We start from the raw sequence: 26,598 nt of genomic DNA on the forward strand, positions 1-26,598 counted from the left end.
TTTATTTTGTTTATTTATTTTTAAATTTGACCAGAGAGGGACAGAGAGAGAGAGAGAGAGAGAGAGAGAGAGAGAGAGAGAGGCTGAGAGAGACAGAGAGAAAGCAAGCCGCTAGGTCCAGGGCTCAAACTGCAATCGGCCATGTGGGAGTGCAGCGGTCTTAACCATCATGCCACCTGTTGGCCTCAACGTCACATGATAATTTTGATGCCTCAGATGAAGTTACCAGAGAAAGAATTGTGTTATTGGATATTAGCAACGATCTTTTTAAAATGTTACACATTTGGGGACCAGCAGATGGTGTACTTGTTTTGTCACTGGACTCCCACTTGGTTGACTGCAGTTTGAGTCCTGGACCTGGTGGCTTAAACCTCACACTGCATGCATGTGTGTGCCTGCCCAAAATCCCAAGAGCAAAATGGAGGAGAAGGGGTTGCAGTATGGCCATCCCCTCTGGGGGGGGGGGTGATTTTGTTTGCTTTCTGTCTCTCTAGCAATCACCCAAGCCCTATAGCAAAAATATCTCTCTTAAAAAATAAGTTACACATTTGAATTTTATTTGTTTTATTCTTTTCTGCATTTTCTATAATTGCCAAGCCCTGGGTAGTCTCTGCCTATGACATTCTCAGGTCAACTTGCTAACTGTAGGGACAGAGTCTAAGTCTGCTCCCCTGAGCTCCTCCCCAGCCACTCTCTGGACAGCATGCTTCTTGAAGAAAATAACAAAAATGATACTTTATAAAAATTGGTACAAATTTGGGATTAGAAACAATTCTGAGCATGTATCTATTCTTGGCTTTAACTTGAACCCTAACTGTTAGAACAGAAAAATCATTTAATCTTTCTGAGTCTGTTTCCTTATTGCTAAACTGAAAGTGACAACATTCGTTTTATCTGCTACTTAGGTTTCTGTGGGAAGTAAAAGAAATGAACAAACTGCTCTACACATAATGTATTTTTATACCATCAATTGGAGTTCATACGTTTTTGTGAACTTTACCCAAGCACATCAATAATAGGGAAGCACTAGGTTGAAAGGACTATTTGTTCATTGAGCAAGCTGCGTACACACACACACACACACACACACATACAATTTCCAAAGGGTGTGTACATTTGCCATTTTAACAGGATTTGGGATATGCAGTGTACCTAGACTCGCCAAGTTTTTCAAGCTGCTAGGTCTGGGATTCAAACCACAGTCAACCATGTGCAGTCTGGCTCCCTATGGTCAGGGCTTAATCACCATGGAACAGGTTTGGCTCTCTTGATATTTCCTATATTCAGTTAACTCTTTAACCAAGGTACTCAATGAAGAATAAAAGACCACATTTACATGTTTAGTAACAAAACAAGCGGAAGAAAAATCATACCTTTGGTTGGACCATTTGGGTAGATTTTTTTTTTAGAATGCTTTTATTTAACTTTTATTATTTATTTATTATTTATTTTAATTTGACCAGAGAGGGATGGAGAGATTGAGAAAGAGAGAGAGAGAGAGAGAGAGAGAAAGAAAGCAAAGTTGCCAGGTCTAGGACTCAAACTGCAGTCAGCCATGTGGGAGTCCAGCGCTCTTAACCACCATGCCACCTACCCCACCTCCTGTATTTAAAAAAAAAATTATTTATTTTTTTGCTATAAGATGTGTGCACTCGTTGGAGAGACAGAGGGAGACAGAGAGACAGAAAGAGAGAAATCAACCCACCAGAGAGGAAGGTTCACACTGCAATCCCTTCTCCTCCATTCTCCTCTCAGGATTTGGGCCCACATGCACATATACCCAGTGTGAGCTCAAGTCACCAGGTCCAGGACTGCAGTCTTGGTTGGCTATGTGGGAGTCCAGTGCCTTAACCACTATACCATCTGCTGCCCCCCACCCCATTTGAGTTTCACACGGCGGAATGTTAAGCAGTACTTCAAATATCTACCAGTACACTGTATTTTGTTGGAAGGGAGTAGATGAGCTATTAATAAGGTCCTAGCAGAAATACTTTTAAAACTTACAAACACAGATCTATGGGGCAAGAACATTCTCGGCAATAGTTTCCACAGGATGAGTGAAACCCGCATGCTTTACACCACACGGAGGGGTGTTGCTAAAGGACTTACTTCTATTTTCTTTTGTCCTTAATAAAGTGGCAAATAATTCCTAGCTGAACAGAACAAAATAGTCAAAAGGGAATTCTAGAGGAGTATTGTAAAGTTAAAAAAAGCCACGAAGTTAGTAAATGTAGCCAGAAGAAAAACCACACTCTGAGGGGGGTATTCAGAAGGCCCACAGAAAGTGTGTATGATGAGGAAACGATACATAGATTTCAATGTTTTTGTACCAACATAAACTTGTATTTCATTCCACTTTTCCACCAACTCTCTGAAGTTCCGTCAGATAACTCATTGAAGCACTGGGACTCTTGTTGGTGAGATTCAAGTCATAAACAAAACAAAACAAAACAAAACTCCAAAGCCTAAAGTCAGAGAACCTGCACGAGGGCCTGGTTTACCTGTTAAACCAGTCGTCTGTGTACCGAGGGTAAGGATAGGGGTCGTTGCTGCTGAAGTCGTAGCTTGCTTCCGCGTTCTGAAAAACACAAGGCATCTCATCAGGCCGAGAAAGCCAGAAGTACAGGAAAGAGAAAGTGCTGCGAGACATGACCGCACGTTTATGGCCTCCCCGGAGGGCTGTGCCAGTGCTCTGCGCTGGCCTAGTCCCTGCGAAACTGTGACAGCTGAAGTGTGTCCTCGGAGCTTTGTGTCCGCCCTTCATACTGTTTCCTAGTGTTCCTTTTCCCATCCTGTTTTAAGTCTTCAAGGCATAAAATTTGAGTTCTCATTAGCAAATGTGTGCCCTGTGTCCTCCAGGACTGTCTTCGATTTAAGTGGAGGTATCCTGTGGGTTAATGGATTTTGCTCCCTCAATGCATCACTTTTGCTTTCTTGGACTAATGGCCAGACTGTTCCAGTTCTTGTTTCCTGAGTGAGATGGCCTCTAGAGTCTTCTTGCATTATGCGGGAGGCTCCCTACCAACTCCCTACTAGATTGGCAAAAGACTTGTCTCCTCTTACTTCTTGGGTGTTAAACCTTCACCCAAGACCGTTATGTGGTCCACAATTGACCTCATTTATTCACTCAACAATGTCATTGAGAGTCCAGTATGTGTCAGAACTTGGTTAAGTATGGGAACATGATGGTGGCATCCTTGCTTCTCATGAAACTTACAGCTTAGTTGTAAGATAGTCATCAATCAACCAAATAAACACACAATTGCAAATTGTGATAGTTACATGCTTTTATATGCTATGCTACGCAGAAGTGTAAAATTCTATGTAGTCCAACATCTTCATTTTTTTTCTATATTATATATTGATTAGCTAATGACATAAATATTCACTTAAAGTCTCTTTAAGTGATCTCATGTTCTCTTCTTTTACATTTGTGTATCTAGTTGGTCTGTCTTTTATTTTAGTCTCGAACGGGAGAGGACCCACTCTCACATGGGTCTAATGCTTGCCCTGTGATGCTGATCTATATGAAGTTCTTCTCATTTCATTCTCTCATTCTTTGTATTTGGGGGTTTGCAAACAAAGACCCTAGATAGCTTCTTGGTCCACGGTTGACTTTGGGCTAGGAAACATTGTGTTGGATGCACTGTCCAGCTTTGATTCCATGGATTCTGAGATATTTTTCAGGAGTTGCATTCCTTTATAAGGTTAAACACTTTCATCTATGACCAACTTTAGTATAAACCTCATGTATTAATAATGTAATGTTTTTTAAAGCAATTTGACTAATTTTATTACTTTAAAAGTTGTGTTGGATGATGCTGCTAGTCATGGATAGACTTAATGATCAGAATTTATTTAAATAAAAGTTGTACTTGGGCAGGAGTCACTCTGAAATTTGGCCCAGCCATTTTGCCTCAAGTCTTGAACATGTCTATCCTTTATTTTGGAATCCTGCGCTACAGCTAATGCCATGCCTGTAGAGATGTCTTCCTATCCTGTTGGCCACAACTGTGGATAAGTCTCAGTTTTTTCTCCTCCTTCCCCACTTATTAATAGATCCTAAATGACTTCTATTCACTTTTAAAGTTTAACTCTGTATCTGGTCTATAATATTTATTTCTGAGCACTTCTTTCAGATTTGGCATTTTTTCCTCTTGACTTACTTTAAGATATTTGGCTTTGAGTTATCTTCAGGGGTACAGTTTTAAAATAGTAACTGAGACCAGCAGTTGGAGTAATGGCTATGTCACTGGATTCCCATGTAGTCGATTATGGTTCAAATCCCAGACCTGGTGCCTTAAACTCATGTCAGGCATGTGTGCGTGCGTGCCCAAGATCCCGAGAGGAGAATGGAGGAGAAGGGATTGTGGTGTGGTCATCCTCCCTGGGGGGTGATTTTTCACTTTCTGTCTCTCTCTCTCTGTCTTTCTGGCAAGCACACACGCCCTATAGCAAAAAACTCTCAAAAACAAAAACCAAAAAAACAAAAGACCTAGTAACTTATTAATCTTCCCCATGTACTGGATTGTTGGGAAAATCCTGGCACATTCTAGCAGCCCCTCAGCATATTGGGAACTTATTCCTGAACAAAGAATGTAAATTTGGTCAAGTCTACTCTTCATTCAATTATTTGAAACATTTGAATTATTTATTGTATATCCTAAATATATTTATCCTTTTTGACAGTGACTAGATTTCCACTAACGTGTCTTAATCTATCCCTTCAGCTGGCAGTTACTGTTGTTTTATCCCTCGAAGTTGTCCTGTAGGAGACAGAAGTTCTTTGCTGTCTGTATCCCTTGGAGTGAGGAGGTAGTGGCATGGGTGGAGTGTGTGTTCTTTCTCCAAATCTATTACAATGTTAAAATTATAAACACTTCTGTAGTGAAGATCATGATGGTGATAGTTCTCTCGTCACCGTAGCTATTTTGAAAAGATGTACTTGAACGTTTCTGTAAATCTTGGGATAAACTGTTTGGAGATTTAACCGCCTCTCTGATGGGGGACCAACTCTATGGAAATTGTAAATAAGTTTTATTTATAAACCTGGCACTGTATTCAATAAACATTTCTGCAGCCTTTAAAAAAAAAAACATAGAAAAATGCATCATGACTTTCCTGATGACCTAATATGTTCTATAACCAAAAACCTTCTCTGAAATTTTCAGAGATAAGAAGAGTCTTACGTGGAGTTCATGGGGTTAAAGTATTAGGAGAAATACAGGTTCATATATATTTTTGGGGGGCTTTAAAACTGAGTTTTAATCTTAAGTAGTGATCTGGAAGACTATCGCAAAATCTAGTTTGAGTCTCCCTAGATGATATGAGCAGTTTATGGCCCAAGTTGAGTTGGATGGGAAAGTTGGCATGAGTAACCATTGGAGGGCACTCAGAGAGGGCCTGGGCACTGCCTCTTTCTTCTCAGCTGTGTTCCTGGAGTGGGGGGGGAACATATTAGAATGTCTACTCTCAGAGAATCCTGAACACCATCCCATGACAAGGGTGTAGAGTCATAGGACTAGAGGTGGCTCTGTGAGCATCTAAGCTGACAGACTCCATTCTGTTTCCCGGACACCCAGTGCAGAGCAGGGAGAAGCAGAATATTCGGTGGAAGCATGAGAGGACATGACACTTGAGAATCAGATAGCCTAGAACTTTCTGGTGGTCACGACAGGGAGAATCCAGGATTTAGGCAGATCTATGTGAATGGAAGACTGAAGCCAGTAGAAATGGAGATGTTGCAGAGGCTAGAGTAGATAGATGATGAGATGCCAGCACGAGGACCCCATCTCTCACTCCTTAATGTTGGGTTAGTCCTTTGAAACTTGAGGGCAATCCTAAAGACAGGGTGAGAGGGAGAACCAGCAGTTAGCATAGTGGCTATGTCGCTGGACTCCCATGTAGTCGACTGCGGATCGCGTCCCGGACCCGGTGGCTTCAAACTCACGCCAGGCGCGTGTGCGTGCGTGCCCAAGAGCCCGAGAGGAGAATGGAGGAGAAGGGATTGCAGCGTGACCATCCCCCCTGGAGGGTGATTTCTCGCTTTCTGTCTCTGTCTCTAATGTCTCTCTCTGTCTGGCGAGCACATGCGCCCTATAGCGAAAATCTCTCAAAAAAAAAAAAAAAAAGACAGGGTGAGAGTGGGCAGAACCTAAGCTGACTGAGATCAAGTTGCTATCATTCATTCATTTAGGCTGGCAGGTAGAAATTAAGTAGAACTAGACAAAATAGAAATTTTCTGCACTGATGTGCATGCTGCCAGAGGAACTGGTTTCATGAACTTTCCACTTGGTCTTTCTGGCTCATAATTACCACGTGTTCTCAACCAAGGCATCTTGGCTTTGATTCCTGACTCTGGAGAAGATGGTATGACCCGAAGTAGTGGGGGGTTAGAAGTGAGCTGGGGAGTTCCGACAGCAAAACTCATAGCTGAGAAGCCATGGAACTCTGTGTTCATTTTTACAAGAAGAAAGATCATGTATAGTCTAGGGTCAAATTTGCCTGTGAATGTTGAAATGGACGATGATTTAACAACTTCAATTATTTTGTTGTCTTTACAATTAATTTGATGACTAATGCTTAATTCTTTGGGCAACAGTCTACACTGAACATTAAAGAAGGCAAACAGTCGTTCTCTTTTGGCTGTTTTCTGGCTAAAAATCAATGGTTTATAGCAAGAAAAGATAATAAACATTTTTTTTTTGCAAGGGTTCTGTTTGTGTTTTTATTGCCAAACCAAATCAGCTATTGAACTGAATTATAATGTTGTCTCCCATAAAGTTATTGGGGTATAGAAATAAGTTAAACTGGCCTTGAATTATATTGTACTTTTCTATAACAGTTATTAACATGGACATTTGGGGTGGAGGAGTGGTGTTTTGGTAAGTTTAATGCTCTGGTTGTCCAGGGCTAAGCCAGATGCTTGCTTTCTTTCCCGACTTGTCTAACTTTTTTGTACAATGCATTTGCCTATTTTCTTTCTTTAGAAAGTACTAGCTGTTTAGTGAACATAATTTAATCTTTGATGATTCAGGATCAGGATGAATCAGAGTCATCCTTAAGAACTTGAATTATCATTGTACCATCACATGGAAAGTGAGAAGACTGGATGGAATCCAAGCTGACCTCAGGCTTTCCCTGGAAGTTATTTCTGTAGAAACTTCTGCTAATGGCTCATTTTCTCTTATAAAAGTTGAGTGAGGGAAGGAGGAAATCCATTTCTGGTATTTAATAATTCCAAGGTTTAATTACTGAATATTTGAAGACATAGCTAGAAAGCAACTCTAGATCTGTTCTTAGCTAGAAAGTTTAGTAATTATGGTTTGGTCATTGTGGGCGCAGTACATTTTTCAAACAGATGGCCTGCATGTACACTAAGCCAAGAAAGGACAAGGATTTAGTTGTTTTCGTGAAGTCCTCTTGGGATAGGCAGTTAGCTAGGAATGAGCTGGTGGCCCTGAGAAAATAGACGGACATCAGCCACGGCAATCACAACTTATTGGGAGTTATAGCCAGACCATTTGCAGAGACTCCTTCCTCCCACCCAGCTCCTGGCGACAGGAAGGCAAGGCAGATCCCATTTTCCTTCTTTTATAACTGAGGAAGACACATGGGGATGGTTGTAAATTTCCCTCTTATCGTTTCTCATAAATACAAAGGGACCCAAGGAGACATTTTGGTCAACATCCTAATTCCCACTGGGGTAATAAACTAATTGGGCAGTTCATCCAAATAAGGGAGCTCTTATCTCCTAAATCCACACTGAGCATGTGGGATTAGGTCATTGCATTCCGCACCTGTGAGGGAGATATGCAAGCACAAGAAAAAGCCCGGGAATTCAAACAAAGAAGCCAGATACTACGACAGACCTTCCCCTGTTAAATATTCATTATCAACTCTTGGAATAAATATCACACCTCGCCCCAAGCCCAGTGTAGTTGTCCTTCTCTGACAGTTGCCCACCTGTGTGCCCTTCAGACATGGAAGTGTATGTCTTGTCTAGTAAAAATTCTCACTTTCCTATTAAAGCTTCCCTTTTCCATCTTTACAAGGTTTTTCATTTTGTGTCTCAGGATGGGTCTCTAATCTTAGAGCTCTGGACCGAAAGAACTGAAGATTTTGCACAACTTGATCAACTCTCCCATCCTATGACACTCTGACTTGTTATATCTGATGCTCTGCATTTGCGTGGCCATCAAAAATGTAAGGTGACAAATAGCACGCTTCGGATGTTAGGGCTAGTCTTACGGTGAAGGTTGGAGGTGAAAGGTGAAGTTCCTGAACCTGGGAGTAACATGTGTAGGCTTTTCACATCTGCAGAGAACCTTCTGGGAGACTTGGAATTGAACCTGGCTCTGGCACTGCCATCCCTACCCCCAAATCTGGGATTTAAGGCATCTGTATCCAGGGGGTCTCCACTGCTGGGCTGCACAAGACAGATGTGCCACAGGTACTATTCCCAGATGGGAGAGCAGAGCTGGGTTGAGTAAAATATTCAGTTCTTTAGGTCTAGATCTCTAAGGTTAGACATCTGCTCTGGGACAGAGAATGAAATCCACAAACATTTGTAAAGTAGGACAAGAAAAGTTTTACTAGAAAAGTAAAGACTTTTTTGGGCCAGCAGGTGGTGTGGTGGTTGGGGCACTGGATCCTCACATGGCCGATTGCAGTTTGAGTCTGGGATCTGGTAGCTTGCTTTCTCACTCCCCCTCTTTCTTGGTCTCTCTCTGGTGAATGCATATTCCTACAGCAAATTAAAAAAATAATAACAAAAAATAAAATTAAATAAGTACTTCTTTAAAAAAAGATTTTTAACAGAAAAGAAATATACTCCCATGTCAGGAAAGTATGTGAGTGGGCAGCTGCCAGAGGACAACTGCAGTTGGTAATGGGCTTTGGTGTTACTTTCATCCTGGGGCCTTGCCATGAATATTTGGGAGGAGAGATCTGTCACTGTGGTTGGGTCCCTTTGTTTGAATTTGGGGACTTCCATCTGCTCTTGCACACTTCTCCTTCAGGTAAGGAATCTGATCCACCAATTATGCATGCACGATGTGGACTTTGGAAAGCATGAGCATCCACGTAGGGATTGCCTGCCCCATTTGTTTATTGCCCCAGTGGGAATTAGGTTGTTGACCAAGCATCTCAGTTAGATAATCTCTCCTCTCTTGGCGCCAGGGTGTCTAGCTGCAGTGCCTGGCAACAGTGATTGATGTGGCACATGTCCCCTTTGTTGATATATTAGAATTCCCTGCTCACAATACCTATCTATAGTAGAACCAGCCTGGTGTAGGGGAAGGAAGAGAGGTATTAAATTCGGACAGAAAGAGTTCTGAAATGAGGCTGCTTGTGGCCTTGAGAATTTTCTTAGTTTTTGGAAACCATAGTGTTCCCATCTTTAAATGCAGTTGATAAAACTGTTACTCTTGGGGCCAGCAGGTGGCATCGTGGTTAAAGGTGCTGGATTCACACATGGGCAACCCCGGTTCAAGTCCAGGACTTGGTGGATTGCTTTCTTGCTTTCTCTCTCTCTCTTTCTCAGATCAAACTGGAAAATAATAATAATAAATAAAGTTAAATAAGATAATTCTTTAAAAACCCAAATCGAAACTGTTACTTCTTAGTTGCTCTGAGGATAAAATGAAAGAATGGATGTGAGTGGCCAAGCACATTGCCTGACTCAAGTGTGGGCATCCTCTCACCTCTGACTTCTGTCTGTTCTCCTCCTTTGGTCACCTACTGGCAAGGGTCACAAGAGGAGGCCCACAGGTCAAATCTGGTTCATTACCTGCTTCAGTAAATAAAACTTTATTTCAACACTGCCCCATCCATTTGTTTCTGGATTCCCTATGGCTACATTCCCATTATAGCAGTAAGTAGTTATGACAGAGACCTGCAAAGACTGAAATGCCATCTGGATTTTTTTTTAAAGCTTATTTATTATTTCTTCCATGAAGTGAGAGAGATAAAAAGATAGAGAAACAGAAGCCCCAACAAGTCTGTGATTGGCCAGTCACAGAGATGCTAAGGGTACTTGGGGTGGCCTCTAGATATGAACCTGGAACCCTCTCCTGCAGGCCAGTCTCACGAAGTGTTGTATTTTACCACTGAGCCACTGTTTGGGCTCATATCTGGCCTTTTATTGGAAGGCATTTGCCCATCCTTGATTGATGTCCTAGGCTCTTGGGCTCCTTATAGCCCTCCAATGGCCTGCACTATTGCATCTCACCCATCCGTGTCTTCCTGGACAGCCCACTTTGCTCTGAGACATCTTTGTACCATTCCCCTTTTCCCTAGGTGGGCTGTAGCTGCCGAAAAGGAATCTGATATAATCTAATCTGACTGCAATGTTAGGAGTTTGGTGCTTCCCTTTCCTGGGTCTTATGTCAATCAAAAGTGGGTTATCAAGTGAGTTACCAGAGTCAAAAATGGGCTCTGTCCACTGGGGCACTGACAGTGGCTGTGGAGAGGCTCCTGCTACACGGCAAAGAATTGCCAACATTGTCACCCCAACCCTGCTGCCTGTTACTGGTTGAGGGCAGCCCCTAGAGGGCCAACAACTCTCTAGCCTTTATCTTTCCACCTGCAAGTGTCTGGTTTGTTCTCACAGTTAGAACAGTTCCTCCAGCAGAGATCGGTGGGTGCTGGCAGCAAGCAGCCCTGTGGCACGCAGAAGCCACTGTCCAGTGATATGGTGCGAATGATGACTGCTTCTCAAGGCCTCACTCATCTTTCATTGAAAAGAGTGATGTTATTTTGGCATTATGACAATACCAGAATAGGCCAAGAGGCCTCTTATATTAATAGTAAATATGGGCATCCACTGATGAGATTTCTAGAGCACTGAGGGACAAACTCTGTGGTCTGACGTCAAAAGTGGGAAAGTGGCTTCTGTCATGGGCAGCTATGTAGGTTGTGCCTTGCACTAGGGTGCCAACCCCAAGGGAGCGGCTGGAGGCTGCACTGGCCTCACCAAGCCATGTGCCCAAGTGGAGCGTTGAAAGTGGGCCAGCCCAGGTGGGATGATTTTTCTCACTTGCTTGCCCAGAAAGGGACACCTTTTCTAATTTGCCTGCCTGGACAGAGGATGTTATTTGCAGTCCCCCAACCAGTAGAGGGTGCCTTTATCAATGCCATGCAGATGTACTCTATATGTCCTATCAGGTCTCTGTGCCATGACAAGCAATAGTTGGAGTCACCTACAAGCCCAGACCTCAAAGAAAGGATGCCACGGAGACAAGATGATGTTTTTCACAACATGTCAAATCACCCTAGACTTAAAAATCTCACACAATAGGCATTTCTGACCACGTGGACAGCATGGCGTACGTAATGCCACAGCTATAGGAATTCAGAACAAGAAACCCATTTGTCCCTTTATTTGGCTTGTTACTCTCCCTGAAGGCATTTAACCAAATAACCCAGCTAGGAGCTATGTAACAGTATTAGCTGAAATTGCTCTGTGCTCACGGACTAATGAAAGAGAAATGAGCTTCCCTAGATAGACTCCCGAACTGCAACCACATTGCCCCAGAACACAGCTCATCTATATGGAAACTGAGCGGCAAAATAGCCCAGTCCATTAGAGCCTAAAGAATTTTGCTATTGCGCCTCCTTGCATCTAATATGGTCATGGCTGAATGTTCCCAACTGTGCCTACTTTGATGTTCCTCAAATAAGTCTCCCACATGCACTGGTTTAACGATAATGTTCAGCTCACTTTTGAGTGAAACCAACATTAAAGGGATTTATGTCTATATTAAGCCTGGCTGTAAAACTTAATGAAATTTAACATTTCTCTAGCACACCAAAAATTAAAAAAAAAAAAAAAGACGCATAGTCAGAAATGTGTTTTAAATCTTTCTTCTATACACGTAAGGTTTCCACAATTTTGTATTTTTCCTAGTGACACAGTATTCTCCCATGGTGGGTTTGATTTATACCTCTTCCCAACACTATGTTCTTGCTCCTGGAAATTCTGGCAACATCTCTCATCTCCAGAGCGTGCTCAGAGAAGAGAACTTTGCAACATAATGGGTCACCCAAATCTCTAAGCCATCTCCTGGCTGTCTGGGGTCTTTTATATTATCCGGACCTAACAGTGTCATTCTTTGGCCTTCTTTGCCAGCATTATCAGTAGATTTGGGAGAAGTGCTAAGCACTAAACATAAGAGGAGATAGTCATTGTATTAATTCTGAATGGTTAGCACAGTGCTCTACATTAATAGAGTGCCTTGGGGGCCAGGCAGTGGCACAGCGGTGATGCAGCTGGACCCACATGGGAAAGGTCTTGGATTCACATCCTGGGACCTGCTTGAACAGTCTGGATACATTTGTGTGTGCACCTGTGATCTTGATTGGCTAAGACTGGGATGGATCATGGCATGGAGACCTTGTTGGGAGTGTCTGTCTGTCTCTATCTTTCTCTCACGGAAAAAATAATTAAATGAACTTAAAAAAATTAGAGTTCTTTTAACTTTTAAAAAAGAAATATTTATTTATTTAATTAATTATTATTATTATTTTAAAATTTGCTATAGGGCATGTGGACTCAGCAGAGAGAGACAGAGAGAAAGAGAGAGGAAAAGCAAGGAAGCAAGTCTCCAGGTCCAGGACCCAAACCATGGTTGGCCATGTGGGAGTCCAGCACCTTAACCACTATGCCTCCTTTAATATTTCAAAGGAGTTTAAAATTTCTTATTTTATCTTATATTTTCCTGAAACTCTGTGAAGTAAGAAAACAAGTATGTTGAAAGCAAAGAGCCATTACTCTAAGTAACAGCCATGGCAGCACCTGGGGAGGGCTTCTTTAAAGTGAGTTCAGCTCATCATGGCTTTTCTTGCTATTTTAGAAGACCAATGAAACCTGTATTAGGCTAGATTGAGGCCAAGTTCCACACATGAATTTTAAGCACTTCCCTAAAAGCATAAATTGTGGGGGCTGGCTGATGCATTAAAGGGAAGCTGCCACTCACTGGAATTAATCTCCAAGAGCTGACTCGAAGACATTCTTCAAGACTTGGGCAGAAAGTTTATATCTTTTGTTTTTGTTATTGTTAAAGAATTATTTAATTTTATATATTCTTCTTCTTCTCCAATTTGACGAGAGAGAGAGAGAGAGAGAGAGAGAGAGAGAGAGAGAGAAAGCAAACCACCAGGTCTGGGACTTGAACAGCAGTCAGCCATGTGGGAGTCCAGTGCTTTAACCACCATGTCACTTGCTGGCCCCAAAAGTTTACATTTTTATTTTCACAGTCCACCATCTCAAATGGAGCATCTCCTTCAATTACGGATGTAGAGTGCAAATCTCTTAATAGCAATGTCTATGAGCTTGTCGCCAAGCTCAATGTATGTATTTTCATACCATATTGGAATTTTTGCAGATACACTGAAATATCTTTCCATCATATGCCTACCTGCTACTAGATTTGTTATTTAATATGTTAAAAAGAAAACAGTATCATTTTTGCAAATGTATTTTTAGTCTTTTGATAATTGTATTTTAATAAAATTGTTTTTCTTAGTGTTATGATATGAATATTTCTATCCCTTCAAAATTCTTCCCCAATGAAAATCTAATGAAATAGAATTCCCCAATGTGTTGACATTATTTCCTTTGGGAAATAATTCGAACGTGAAGGCAGAGTCTCCATGAACGGGGTTAGTACCTTCACAGGAAAGACCTGAGGGAGCCCGTTTGCCCCTTCTGCAGATGAAGACAGCAAAAAGTCACTGCTTCTGAGGAATGGGGCCCTTGCCAGACACACAGTTTGGTGAAGCCTTGACTTTGGACTTGCAGTCTCCTGAATTGTAAGCAATACATTTCCCTTGTTTATAAATTACTCATCTCGGTACCAGCACTGGACTCCCATGTAGTTGACTGTGGTTTGAGTACTGGATCTGGTGGCTTAAAACTCATGCCAGGTGCATGTGCGTGTGTGCCCAAGATCCTGAGAGGAGAGTGGAGAAGGGCCCCCTGGGGAGTGATTTCTCACTTTCTGTCTGTCTGGTGAGTGCATGTGCCTTATAGAAAAATTTCTCTTAAAAAAAAAAAAAATCACCCAGTCTAAGCTATTTTGTTAACAGCAGCCCAAGCAACTAAGAAGCTCGGTTGCCCTATGTATTTATGTGTTTACAATATTATCTTAGAATGAGGAGACACAGGCACTTGTGTACACAGTGGCTTGTATACAAGCAGTAGCAATATCCTGGAAGAGAAATTTGGTACATTTATCATTGTTGGACCCAGTGATCCCACTTCTAAGAATCTACACAAAGATATGTTTCTTTATCTGTGAAAGATACATGTTTAAACCTATTCATAGCAGCCATGATTGTCATAGTGAAGGGCTGAAGATAGCTAAGTGTCCTAAACTGGGGGGTGAGGTAAATAAACGATGATGCATCCACGTGATGCAAAACTGCAGCTCTGGCAAAGGATGAAATGTGACGTCCGCAACAAACTTATCCCTGAGAAATATTGTGAAATGAAAAAGCCAATGTGGGGGGTAGAGTGCCCACTGAGTTCTCATTTGAATAGTACAATGGGCTTAAACTTGATGGTAAATACGTAGAGCATTTCTGGAAAGAAACACAAGAACATTTTAATGGTGCTTTGCTCTTAGGGAGAGCATGGGGTATGAGGAATGCATAGTTTTCATTTCCTAACCCTTTGTTTTGTTTGAATTTTAAAATTCCTTTAATAATTACAGCTAATATAGGATATTGTTTATTTTGTACCAGGGACTCTTAGATGCATTAGCTCCTTTTTAAAATGCCAGCATGTGGGTGGTACTCTATTGTCGCCCTTCTCCTATAAGCAAGGAAACTGAGATGCAGAGAAGTTGAACACTTTGCCCAAGGTCACACAAATGATAAAGGGCCGAGCAGGGATTTAGATCAGGCAGTCTGGCTGGAGAGATCACTCTCCTAACTTTGCAACCTTGCTTCTCTGTTTCCGAATCATAACCACCACATTCTGTTGCACGCATTGTGTAAAAGAGAAAGACAAACAGCACATAAAAAAGAATAATTCATGCATTAACTCCTTAGAGCTACAATGGATCATTCTGTTTAAACTCCGAAGATCTAAATTGAGCTAATAATTTAAACTCCAAACCAGGACACCCCTCACTAAAGAGCTGAGGAAGGACATTTCTTACTTTCATGTTTTAACAGCACAGTTTTATTCAGAGAATTCTCTCATCCAAGGTTGATATAATGCCTTTCAGGCCCAAATGAGCAAATATAGCTCCAATGAGAAAGTAAATTCTCCTGCTTTGAATGACAGGTGTCAGTTATTCAGAGAATTCTCTCATCCAAGGTTGATAAAATGCCTTTCAGGTCCAAATGAGCAAATATAGCTCCAACGAGAAAGTGAATTTTCCTGCTTTGAATGGCAGGTGGCAGACTGTTCCTTCATTCTCTGTTGAATAATGCTGGTTCTCATAGATGTAGGGCATTTAAAAAAAATCCTATACTATGTAAAGAGAGATCTTCAAAAAGTTTGTGGAAAATGAGTATTATTAAAAAAAATTATGCATGGAATTTTTTTGCACCTAATTCCATTTTTTTACAAACCCTATAAGTCCCCTTATTTAAGACAAATAACATTGAAGACTGGATTCTACAGAAAAGGAAATATTTATTTATTTATTTAGTTTTGGAGAGATTCTTTGGTATAAGGTGCATACACTCGCCAGAGAGACAGAGAACTAAAAGGACAGACAGAAAACCAGAAATCATCCCCCACCACCCCCCCAGGGGGCTAGCCATGCTATAATCCCTTGTCCTCCATTTTCCTCCTGGGATCTTAGGCACTCACATACACGTGCCCAGCATGAGTTTTAAGCCTCCCAGTCCACGATTGGTCATGTGGGAGTCCTGTGACATAACCATTATGCCATCTGCTGGTCTTGCAGAAAAGGGGATCTTAGAGAGGCTTTCTCATTTCCTGGAGTCTCTTCAGCACTACCTCATGACCCATGGGTTAGGGAGTACAATTTGAAAATCGTTGACTCAGAAAGGAATTCCTGAAATCATTACATGGAGTGTCTACTTCCCACTTTCAATAACACGACATTGCAGGGTCTCTTTCAAACCACTCCTCCAATCCTTACTTATTTAGTTATTTATTTTGCTACAAGTCATGTGTGTTCGCTGGGGGTGGGGGAGATAGAGAGAGAGATAGATAGATAGATAGATAGAGAGAGAGAGAGAGAGAGAGAGAAAGACAGAAAGGAGAAAGCACCTACGCCCTGGGGGATGGCCATTCTGCAATTCCTTCTCTCCCATCCCTCCTTCTGGGATTTTGTATATGTATGTAAGCATAGGTGCTCAGTGTTTCTTGAGCCCCTGGGTCCAAGACTCAAACTGTCCACTAGGCCAACGTGCGATCCAGCTGCCCCAACCACCATGCCATTGGCTGGCTCCAATCCTTCTTAGTATGCCAAGGACAAAGTCACTGTAAAGTGCTCCCGTGGCTTTAGCTTCTCCCTAAAAGTGTTAATCCTTCTTATCTGACAGAGGCAAGCATCGGCTGGCAACCAGCTTCAATTGCTTTCATTGCCTTGATTCTACTTATGTCAAGGGATATGGGCTAATTTTTTTTATTTGAAATAGTGCTTTATAGTATCCCTTTAAAATACATTTATTTATGTTTTAAAAAGTGAATAATTTAAGAAGACATATTAGGTAAATAAAATCACTAGTAGCAAAAATTGCAAAGGTGTGTTGTCACTGATGGATGTTTGGGAAACGCTAGAATAAAGTAGCAATGAAATGTATGGCTTCTACTTCTCCAGGTATCAGTAGTCAGCCTTAAAAATGGCCCAAGGATTAAGTATTTATATGGAGGATTTAAAGGAGTAATGGAAAAACCACTCCATCCTTAAGTCTTAATCCTGCCCCCTGCCATTTCAACATTGTGGCTTCAGTCTTGTTCATTTTGTAGACTGTTGGCCTTCAGAGGTTTTCCTTCATGTTCAGCCAGTCACTTATTATTTATTTATTTTTCAATAGTATAAATATTAACTACCCACGATTTCTAAGGCACGGTGCAATAGCAAGTCAGTATTGGAGAGGAAGATGCCTAATTGTTGGGGTACCCTATTAACTCTCACGAGGAATACATTCATTGCAGAGTTGTGCATGGAGTACTCGGTTATCAATGACCAATGTTCCTAACTCAGGCTGCACAGGAGAGTTGCCTGAATAGCTGTAAGAAATATGAATACTGTATTCGTGCAACCCTTCGATGGAGTGTGGGGCTTGGGCATGAGTGGTTCTGATGTACAGCCAAGGCAGAGAGACACTAAGCTAACAACACCTTTGTTAGCAGCTCAGATTCTAGCCAAGTTGGTGCCTAAAGAGTGGTCTGTGAACCAGTAGCATCGACATAACCTAAAAACTTGTTAGAAATGATGATTTCAGGCCTCATCCCAGACTAAATATGTGTTTTTCAAGTTTATTTTTATGCATAATAGTATGTGTGCATATGTGAGAGAGAGAGAGAGAGAGAGAGAGAGGAGAGAATAGGCTATCTATGGGGGCCTTGTCACACCACAATCCTTTTTCTTCCAGTTCTCCATCCCATCAGGATCCTGGGTACCCATTTGGTGTGAAGGCAACAGGGCCAGGGTTTGAACCCAGTCAGCCATGTGGGATCCGGCTTCCTCTGTACAGTACCTAACTGCTGTGCCATGGGCCTACCCTGAATCTGTGTTTTAATTGGATTCCCAAGGGATGCATAAGCACATTAATTTTATTTGTTTGTGTTTTTTAATTGCCAGAGGGCATGTGCACTCACCAGAAAGCGAGAGAGAGAGAGGAGGCACCTCCCTCCAGCCCAACAGGGCTTGGTCATACCATGATCCATTTTCTTCCATTTATCCATCCTGTCAAATATTGCATGCACACAGACATCCAGTGTGTTTTTCTTTTCTTTTTTCTTCTTTTAAAGAGATTCTTGCTATAGGGTGAATGTGTTTGCCAGAGACAGAAAACAAGAAATCAACCCCCGGGGGCAGAGGGAGGGTGACTATGCCCTAATCCCTTCACTGCCATTCTCCTCTGGGGATCTTGGGCATGCATGCACATGTGCCCGGCATGAATTTTTTAGACACCGGGTCTGGGACTCAAACCATGGTTGACTACATGGGAGTCCAGTGAGGTAACCATTATGCCATCTGCTGATCCCCAAAGTGTTTTTCAAGTCACAGGAGTTGGGATTTAAACCAGAGTTGACCATGTGATATCCAGCTCCCTTAACCTCTAAGCTACAGAGTGGCCCCACATTTGATTCTCATTGATTCTTTTATTTATAAAATGGATACAGGTTTGCCTCTGGTTCCCCACTTTCCCTTTGTACATCCATAGCCTGCCTGTGATGATCTTCTTTTATTTTTGCTCCTCCTCCTACCACTAACTCTTTGATAGGAATAAGTTGAATTCACTAAGTCATTTGTATCCTTGTCAGAATAAATTCCATTCGTTGCCCTCTCAATTTTAGCAGGAAAAAATGGACATTGGAAAAAGTTAAAGGACTCAGTCTCTAATAGATAGAAAGGTAGTGTTTTGGGAGCACCAAGAACTTCTTGGCATAATTAAATGCTGGTGACAGTTGAAGAAAGAAAAGGGTAAGATCAATATTTTGGCTTCCTAACAATGTTGGCAACATTGGCAGATGGGTGGACTGGGGCTCTTCTATAATGTAGAGACTGTTCATGATCACCTGACCCCTGTGGTGGGTTGTCACAGGGCTCCAAATCCGGGCTCTGTGTCACTGAATGTGGTCACAGAGGCACACGCTTCACTAGAGTTCCAGAGATGGATCTGAGCCACTTATACCACAAAGCAGCACATCCTTCAAATGCATCTCCTTCTTGCCTAGATGAGCAAGCTTTGAGAACAGCCTACATGCTTAACTTTCTATTGACTGCTTCTTCTAATGAAAAATGTAAACAGCTCACTCTTGAGTCATTAACCTTTTGAACGGTGTATTGTTCAAAGAAAGAAACAAACAAACAGAAAATACTAAACAAAACAACAAAACCAAACCAAACCTTGCGCATAACTGACTGAGGCTCTTTCTATGGAAAGACTGAGAAATCACAATAGATTCCTTTGGTTCTGAAGGAGAGGTCCGAAGATCCAAGAAGACAAAAGAAAGCAGGGTAATGCATGACGCTACAGTGCATAACGCTATTTCGTGTTCTGTGCTTCTGTAGGCCAGGACTTTTGGGGGGATTAATTCTGCAGGAAAGAAGAGCAGAAGTTCAGAGTGAAGAGTTTCCTGCTGTTAAATAAATTTTGATGAATATTAAAGTCTGAATTAATTTTGCCTCCTGCTGCTTTGAATAAAGTTTCTGTCAAAACTTTAAACATACACCCAATTATAGACAGATGAAATGCCAAGCTGCATGAATGGCTATAGGAATTTAAATGTTTCTTTCAAAATACGTTTGATTTTCACCTCCTGCTTCTTTCCTGAAAAGAAATGATATATGTTTTCTAGATTCTAACAAATGATGTAGACAAACTAAAAGTAATGATACAATAAAAGATACTTTGGAAGTAGCAAGCATGAAGGAGCATGTAGGTAACCAGAAGCCTGCTTTGATTCTATACTCAGTCGTCACGTGGCCTCGTCACCCCATCATCCAGATTTGACCTCCCTGAGACGCTGTAGGTACTATGTGAAGCAAATCCATGCTCATGACGCATTTCACATAGGTGGCTGCCCCTTCTGGTCTGTTTTCCAGCCCTGTGCTGGCCCTGCTGGGTCCCTCCCATCGCCCAGTGGCCTTCCCCGCTGAGGTCTGTCTGTGGCCTCCATGATGATGACACAGTTGACCTTGAGTAAGTGAAAATGGGTGCAGCTGTGCTGGGAGCCACTATCCCTTCATTACCTGTCACTTCAAGAGCGCGTGATAGAGAAGCAGAGGCTAATTTGAGGGTGAAGGAAAAGAAGAGACGTGGGTTTAAGAAAGGCTGTGGGATTTAGCTTGATTACTTAATAAGAGGGTAAGGCCATCAATCACACAGGGACAGCCAGGATGCCCTCCAGGACTCAGGACAGAGGGCAGCCACCAGATGGCTTATGACAGCTGTTGTTAGGAAGTTGCCTAGCGGAAATTTAGAGGGGCCTGGGGCAACTGGCTCAAAAGGCAATTCAAGCCTGATTTCTTTCAGTTTCACAGAGACCGAGTGTGCCGTCAAGGCCCTACAAGAGCAACGGCATAAATCAGCGCAAGGAAAGCGTGGCACAGTTCTGGAAAAGGAATCAGGCAGTAAGGGTGGCACGGTACAAGTCAATTTGTCCTTCCCTTGCTTTCCACTGGGTGGAAAGTGGTAGAGATGCTCCAGCCTCCTCTGTGCATGTCCTGTCTACCTTTGGATGGTTGGTGAGGTCAAGGCCACTACCTTTGGGCCCAGATGTCCTGGGAGAAATGGAGACACTGACAGCCCTCCCCCGTGACCGATTACACAACTTCGGTATCACCCACATCGCCTTTCTCTGTCCTAAAAATAGCACAGATGAGTTCACTGATAGCTGAGTCACCTCATCGAAGGGCTTGTTCTGTCCAAACATCATGTATTGGAGACTTTGTCTTAACCACATCTTATGCAATATTTTTTCTACCTGTCAAAAGCACAACTATATGGATAATAAATACATCACACAGGGGTCTGTTGCTGTTATACATATGAAGGGTTTTTACAAAGTTCATACAAGGGACCAGCAGTTGGCATAATGGCTATGTTGCTAGACTCCCATGTAGTCGACTGCAGTTTGAGTCCTGGACCTGGTGGCTTAAACTCACGCCAGGCGTGTGTGTGCATGCCCAAGATCCCGAGAGGAGAATGGAGGAGAAGGGATTGTGCTGTAGCCATCCTCCCTGGGGGGTGATTTCTTGCTTTCTGTTTCTCTGTTTCTCTCTGTCTTTCTGGCGAGTGCATGCACCCTAGAGCAAAAATCTCTCAAAAAAAAAAAATAAATAAATAAACAAGAAAAAGTAGGTGGGAACCCGAAGCCTTGAGTTCCCTCTTTACTCTGTGAGTCCTATTCTTGCTGCCATTTGTCTTGTTTCTTTTTGATTCAAACAGATAGTCTCCACGTTGGTGATTCTTTTTAGGATAACCTTGCTAAGAGGAGAAAGAGTATCGTGACTTAGGAGATAAGAAAATGGGAGCGTGAGGCACACTGCAAATATCTCAGCGTTGAGAGCTGAATAAAAGTTAAGTGGATCAGTTCTCTTTTATGAAGAAGCTGTTTGAGTCTTACCTTTGAACAAGACCAATTTTATGTTCCCAGCTAATGTGAAATGTGACAAACCTCCCTCTCTCTCCCCCCTAAGACTCAACCTGATCCCCAACTGTTCTGGAGAAAGATTAAATGCACTTCTGGTTCCTTTCACAGCTATTCATCATTTTAATTGGTTTTGAAGCCAAAAATCTTTGACAGCATTTGTGATGGAAATCCAACTTCATAATTCATAAACTATGGAAAAGTGATTACTGCTTTCATTCGGAGGCAATGCACATATCTTATTAAGTTGCTACAAGATGGAACACCAGGATCCACATTAATCACACAATCCCTTTGTACATAGACATTCCAGAAGGTGAATAAAGTATGCTGGCCTCTCGGAAGGAAATACTCCTTTCGAGACCCTTTGGAGATGCCATGCCCCAGCTCATAGTGTTCCTTGTCATCCCTCCAAGGCCATCATGCCAACATTCTCCAGAAACAGGAGGAGAGCTCATCTGATCCCCTTGTCTTCCCAGTCCATGACCCTTCCTGCCCCAACATGTCCCTTCAAGACCCTTTCAGCGTTTTCTTTGGCCTCCTCATAACGCAGAATGATCACCTTGCCAAAATCATGAAGACCACCGGTTTGCTCTCTGCCCTCCACCATGTGCTCCTGTACTTTTTCACTCTAGTCACCAAGACCTCTTGCTGGAACTTGCAAAACTCCCTTGTCCACTCTACAACTTTCCCCTGACTTCACCGTTTTGCACACTTCCTCTCAACGTTGGGCCACATTCCCCCTCGGGATTGAGTCCTTATTCCTTACCTTCACACCTAAGGCTGTTCATGGTTGGCCTACTACCTGTTTCTCTCTGGCTCAGCAGCTCAGAAACATTTTTGCTTGTTTCTTTTTTTTTTTTGAAAAGGCCCAAAAGTAAATGTCTTAGTCTCTGGGCGACATAGATCTTATTACAAATGCTCAGACTCACATCTACCTTTAGGGTGGCAAAATAGTCATCAGTCATATGCAAATGAGTGTGGCTGTATTCTTAGAAACCTTGTTTACAGAAAAAAATGAAGAAAAGAAAAAGGACAATAGGTGGTCTATAGTTTGCAGAACTTTGCTATTGTGGGTTGAATTGTGTCTCCCAAAATGATATACTGAGGTCCTAACTCAGACATGGAAGCCCTAACCCTTTGCAGATGTTACCTTATTTGGAAAAACCATCCTTGCAGTTGTAGGCAGGTTAAGACAAAGTCATGATAGTTAAGTGTGGGACTTAAATCAAATGACTGATGTTTTCTAGAAGAAGGCCATGTGAAGAGAGAGACAGTAGGACGCATAAAGAAGAGAATACTATGTCTAGGTGGAGACAGAGATGGGAGAGATGGTCTGTAAGTCAGGGATCTCCAAAGGTAGACAAAAACTATATGAGAGGTGTTGATCAGATTCTCCTGAAGGAACAACCTTGCTGACACCGTAATTTTAGACTTCTGGCCTCCAAGGGTGAGTAAAATTTCTGTTGTTTTAAGTCACTCAATTTATGGTATTTGTCTCAGCAGCCCTGGAAAACGAACACACGGTTGTAGCATTATCTTTTTCATTTCTCTTGCATGGCTACCCTTCCATGCTGCTGTGTCTGTCTGGAGTTTTCCTTTAGTGTGGTTAACTTGAGGGAAGCTCAAAGATCCCCTCATCAAGCAAGGCCCTCCCCACAGCATTGCCGTGGACGTAATACTTGCCTCACTTTTCTACCCATTCTAAGTAGTTGAAGGATGTGGACTGGCATTTCTTTAGATACACTGTGCACATCGCAGACTCAGTGAATGTGGTGACTATATGAAGAAAGTGATGATGAGAATCATGTAAGTGATTTTGTTGTCTCCAGTAACACTTGACATTATGGGAGTTGTTCATATCCTGTACATTAACAAAATTGTTAAACCATGATGGGGTCAGATGGTGGTGGAGTAGTAATGCAACAGGACCACATGGGAAAGGTCCTGGGTTCATATCCTGGGATCACCATAGATGCTGGGTGCACACGGTGTGCTTGTGAGCCTGGCTGACTGAGACTGGGGATGGATTGCCACATGAGGACCCTGTTGGGGGGTCTCTGTCTCTCTCTCCCTCTCTCTGTCTCTCTCTTTTTCTCTCTCATGGAAGAAATAAAGCAACAAAGCAAAGGATGTTTGTTTTTGGAATTGGGCAGAGGAACATAAGCATGCTTCTGAGAGTTTCTAACCCTTCAACATTCAACTTTCAGTACCTGTATTTTTGTGCATTAAATGTTCATATTCCCAAACTTCTTCTTTTTCTTTTTTTGATTTTTTTTTAAAATTAATTTTAATTATTTATACATTTAATCGCTATAGATTATTTAGATTTTAAAGAAACTTTAACTTCTTCTTTTTTGATGTGCTGGTGTCATCCCACTTTTATTTATATCACATTTAGCCATGGCACCCAATTATAGACAGATGAAATGCCAAGCTGCATGAATGGCTATAGGAATTTAAATGTTTCTTTCAAAATACGTTTGATTTTCACCTCCTGCTTCTTTCCTGAAAAGAAATGATATATGTTTTCTAGATTCTAACAAATGATGTAGACAAACTAAAAGTAATGATACAATAAAAGATACTTTGGAAGTAGCAAGCATGAAGGAGCATGTAGGTAACCAGAAGCCTGCTTTGATTCTATACTCAGTCGTCACGTGGCCTCGTCACCCCATCATCCAGATTTGACCTCCCTGAGACACTGTAGGTACTACGTGAAGCAAATCCATGCTCATGACGCATTTCACATAGGTGGCTGCCCCTTCTGGTCTGTTTTCCAGCCCTGTGCTGGCCCTGCTGGGTCCCTCCCATCGCCCAGTGGCCTTCCCCGCTGAGGTCTGTCTGTGGCCTCCATGATGATGACACAGTTGACCTTGAGTAAGTGAAAATGGGTGCAGCTGTGCTGGGAGCCACTATCCCTTCATTACCTGTCACTTCAAGAGCGCGTGATAGAGAAGCAGAGGCTAATTTGAGGGTGAAGGAAAAGAAGAGACGTGGGTTTAAGAAAGGCTGTGGGATTTAGCTTGATTACTTAATAAGAGGGTAAGGCCATCAATCACACAGGGACAGCCAGGATGCCCTCCAGGACTCAGGACAGAGGGCAGCCACCAGATGGCTTATGACAGCTGTTGTTAGGAAGTTGCCTAGCGGAAATTTAGAGGGGCCTGGGGCAACTGGCTCAAAAGGCAATTCAAGCCTGATTTCTTTCAGTTTCACAGAGACCGAGTGTGCCGTCAAGGCCCTACAAGAGCAACGGCATAAATCAGCGCAAGGAAAGCGTGGCACAGTTCTGGAAAAGGAATCAGGCAGTAAGGGTGGCACGGTACAAGTCAATTTGTCCTTCCCTTGCTTTCCACTGGGTGGAAAGTGGTAGAGATGCTCCAGCCTCCTCTGTGCATGTCCTGTCTACCTTTGGATGGTTGGTGAGGTCAAGGCCACTACCTTTGGGCCCAGATGTCCTGGGAGAAATGGAGACACTGACAGCCCTCCCCCGTGACCGATTACACAACTTCGGTATCACCCACATCGCCTTTCTCTGTCCTAAAAATAGCACAGATGAGTTCACTGATAGCTGAGTCACCTCATCGAAGGGCTTGTTCTGTCCAAACATCATGTATTGGAGACTTTGTCTTAACCACATCTTATGCAATATTTTTTCTACCTGTCAAAAGCACAACTATATGGATAATAAATACATCACACAGGGGTCTGTTGCTGTTATACATATGAAGGGTTTTTACAAAGTTCATACAAGGGACCAGCAGTTGGCATAATGGCTATGTTGCTAGACTCCCATGTAGTCGACTGCAGTTTGAGTCCTGGACCTGGTGGCTTAAACTCACGCCAGGCGTGTGTGTGCATGCCCAAGATCCCGAGAGGAGAATGGAGGAGAAGGGATTGTGCTGTAGCCATCCTCCCTGGGGGGTGATTTCTTGCTTTCTGTTTCTCTGTTTCTCTCTGTCTTTCTGGCGAGTGCATGCACCCTAGAGCAAAAATCTCTCAAAAAAAAAAAATAAATAAATAAACAAGAAAAAGTAGGTGGGAACCCGAAGCCTTGAGTTCCCTCTTTACTCTGTGAGTCCTATTCTTGCTGCCATTTGTCTTGTTTCTTTTTGATTCAAACAGATAGTCTCCACGTTGGTGATTCTTTTTAGGATAACCTTGCTAAGAGGAGAAAGAGTATCGTGACTTAGGAGATAAGAAAATGGGAGCGTGAGGCACACTGCAAATATCTCAGCGTTGAGAGCTGAATAAAAGTTAAGTGGATCAGTTCTCTTTTATGAAGAAGCTGTTTGAGTCTTACCTTTGAACAAGACCAATTTTATGTTCCCAGCTAATGTGAAATGTGACAAACCTCCCTCTCTCTCCCCCCTAAGACTCAACCTGATCCCCAACTGTTCTGGAGAAAGATTAAATGCACTTCTGGTTCCTTTCACAGCTATTCATCATTTTAATTGGTTTTGAAGCCAAAAATCTTTGACAGCATTTGTGATGGAAATCCAACTTCATAATTCATAAACTATGGAAAAGTGATTACTGCTTTCATTCGGAGGCAATGCACATATCTTATTAAGTTGCTACAAGATGGAACACCAGGATCCACATTAATCACACAATCCCTTTGTACATAGACATTCCAGAAGGTGAATAAAGTATGCTGGCCTCTCGGAAGGAAATACTCCTTTCGAGACCCTTTGGAGATGCCATGCCCCAGCTCATAGTGTTCCTTGTCATCCCTCCAAGGCCATCATGCCAACATTCTCCAGAAACAGGAGGAGAGCTCATCTGATCCCCTTGTCTTCCCAGTCCATGACCCTTCCTGCCCCAACATGTCCCTTCAAGACCCTTTCAGCGTTTTCTTTGGCCTCCTCATAACGCAGAATGATCACCTTGCCAAAATCATGAAGACCACCGGTTTGCTCTCTGCCCTCCACCATGTGCTCCTGTACTTTTTCACTCTAGTCACCAAGACCTCTTGCTGGAACTTGCAAAACTCCCTTGTCCACTCTACAACTTTCCCCTGACTTCACCGTTTTGCACACTTCCTCTCAACGTTGGGCCACATTCCCCCTCGGGATTGAGTCCTTATTCCTTACCTTCACACCTAAGGCTGTTCATGGTTGGCCTACTACCTGTTTCTCTCTGGCTCAGCAGCTCAGAAACATTTTTGCTTGTTTCTTTTTTTTTTTTGAAAAGGCCCAAAAGTAAATGTCTTAGTCTCTGGGCGACATAGATCTTATTACAAATGCTCAGACTCACATCTACCTTTAGGGTGGCAAAATAGT

At 42.4% G+C, this 26,598-nt stretch overlaps 1 protein-coding gene across 1 annotated transcript in view; it reads right to left on the reverse strand.

Moving 5' to 3' along the window:
- Positions 1-26,598, reverse strand: part of PCSK2 (proprotein convertase subtilisin/kexin type 2) — a 317,851-nt gene that overhangs the window by 77,523 nt on the left and 213,730 nt on the right. The window contains exon 6 of the mRNA XM_006143648.3: positions 2,502-2,578. Within this exon, the coding sequence (XP_006143710.1) occupies positions 2,502-2,578 (77 nt within the window). The remainder of the gene's footprint in view (positions 1-2,501; positions 2,579-26,598) is intronic.

The sequence above is a fragment of the Tupaia chinensis genome, unplaced genomic scaffold (assembly GCF_000334495.1).
Source record: "Tupaia chinensis unplaced genomic scaffold, TupChi_1.0 Scaffold000101_1, whole genome shotgun sequence".
In the NCBI taxonomy this organism is placed as follows: domain Eukaryota; kingdom Metazoa; phylum Chordata; class Mammalia; order Scandentia; family Tupaiidae; genus Tupaia; species Tupaia belangeri.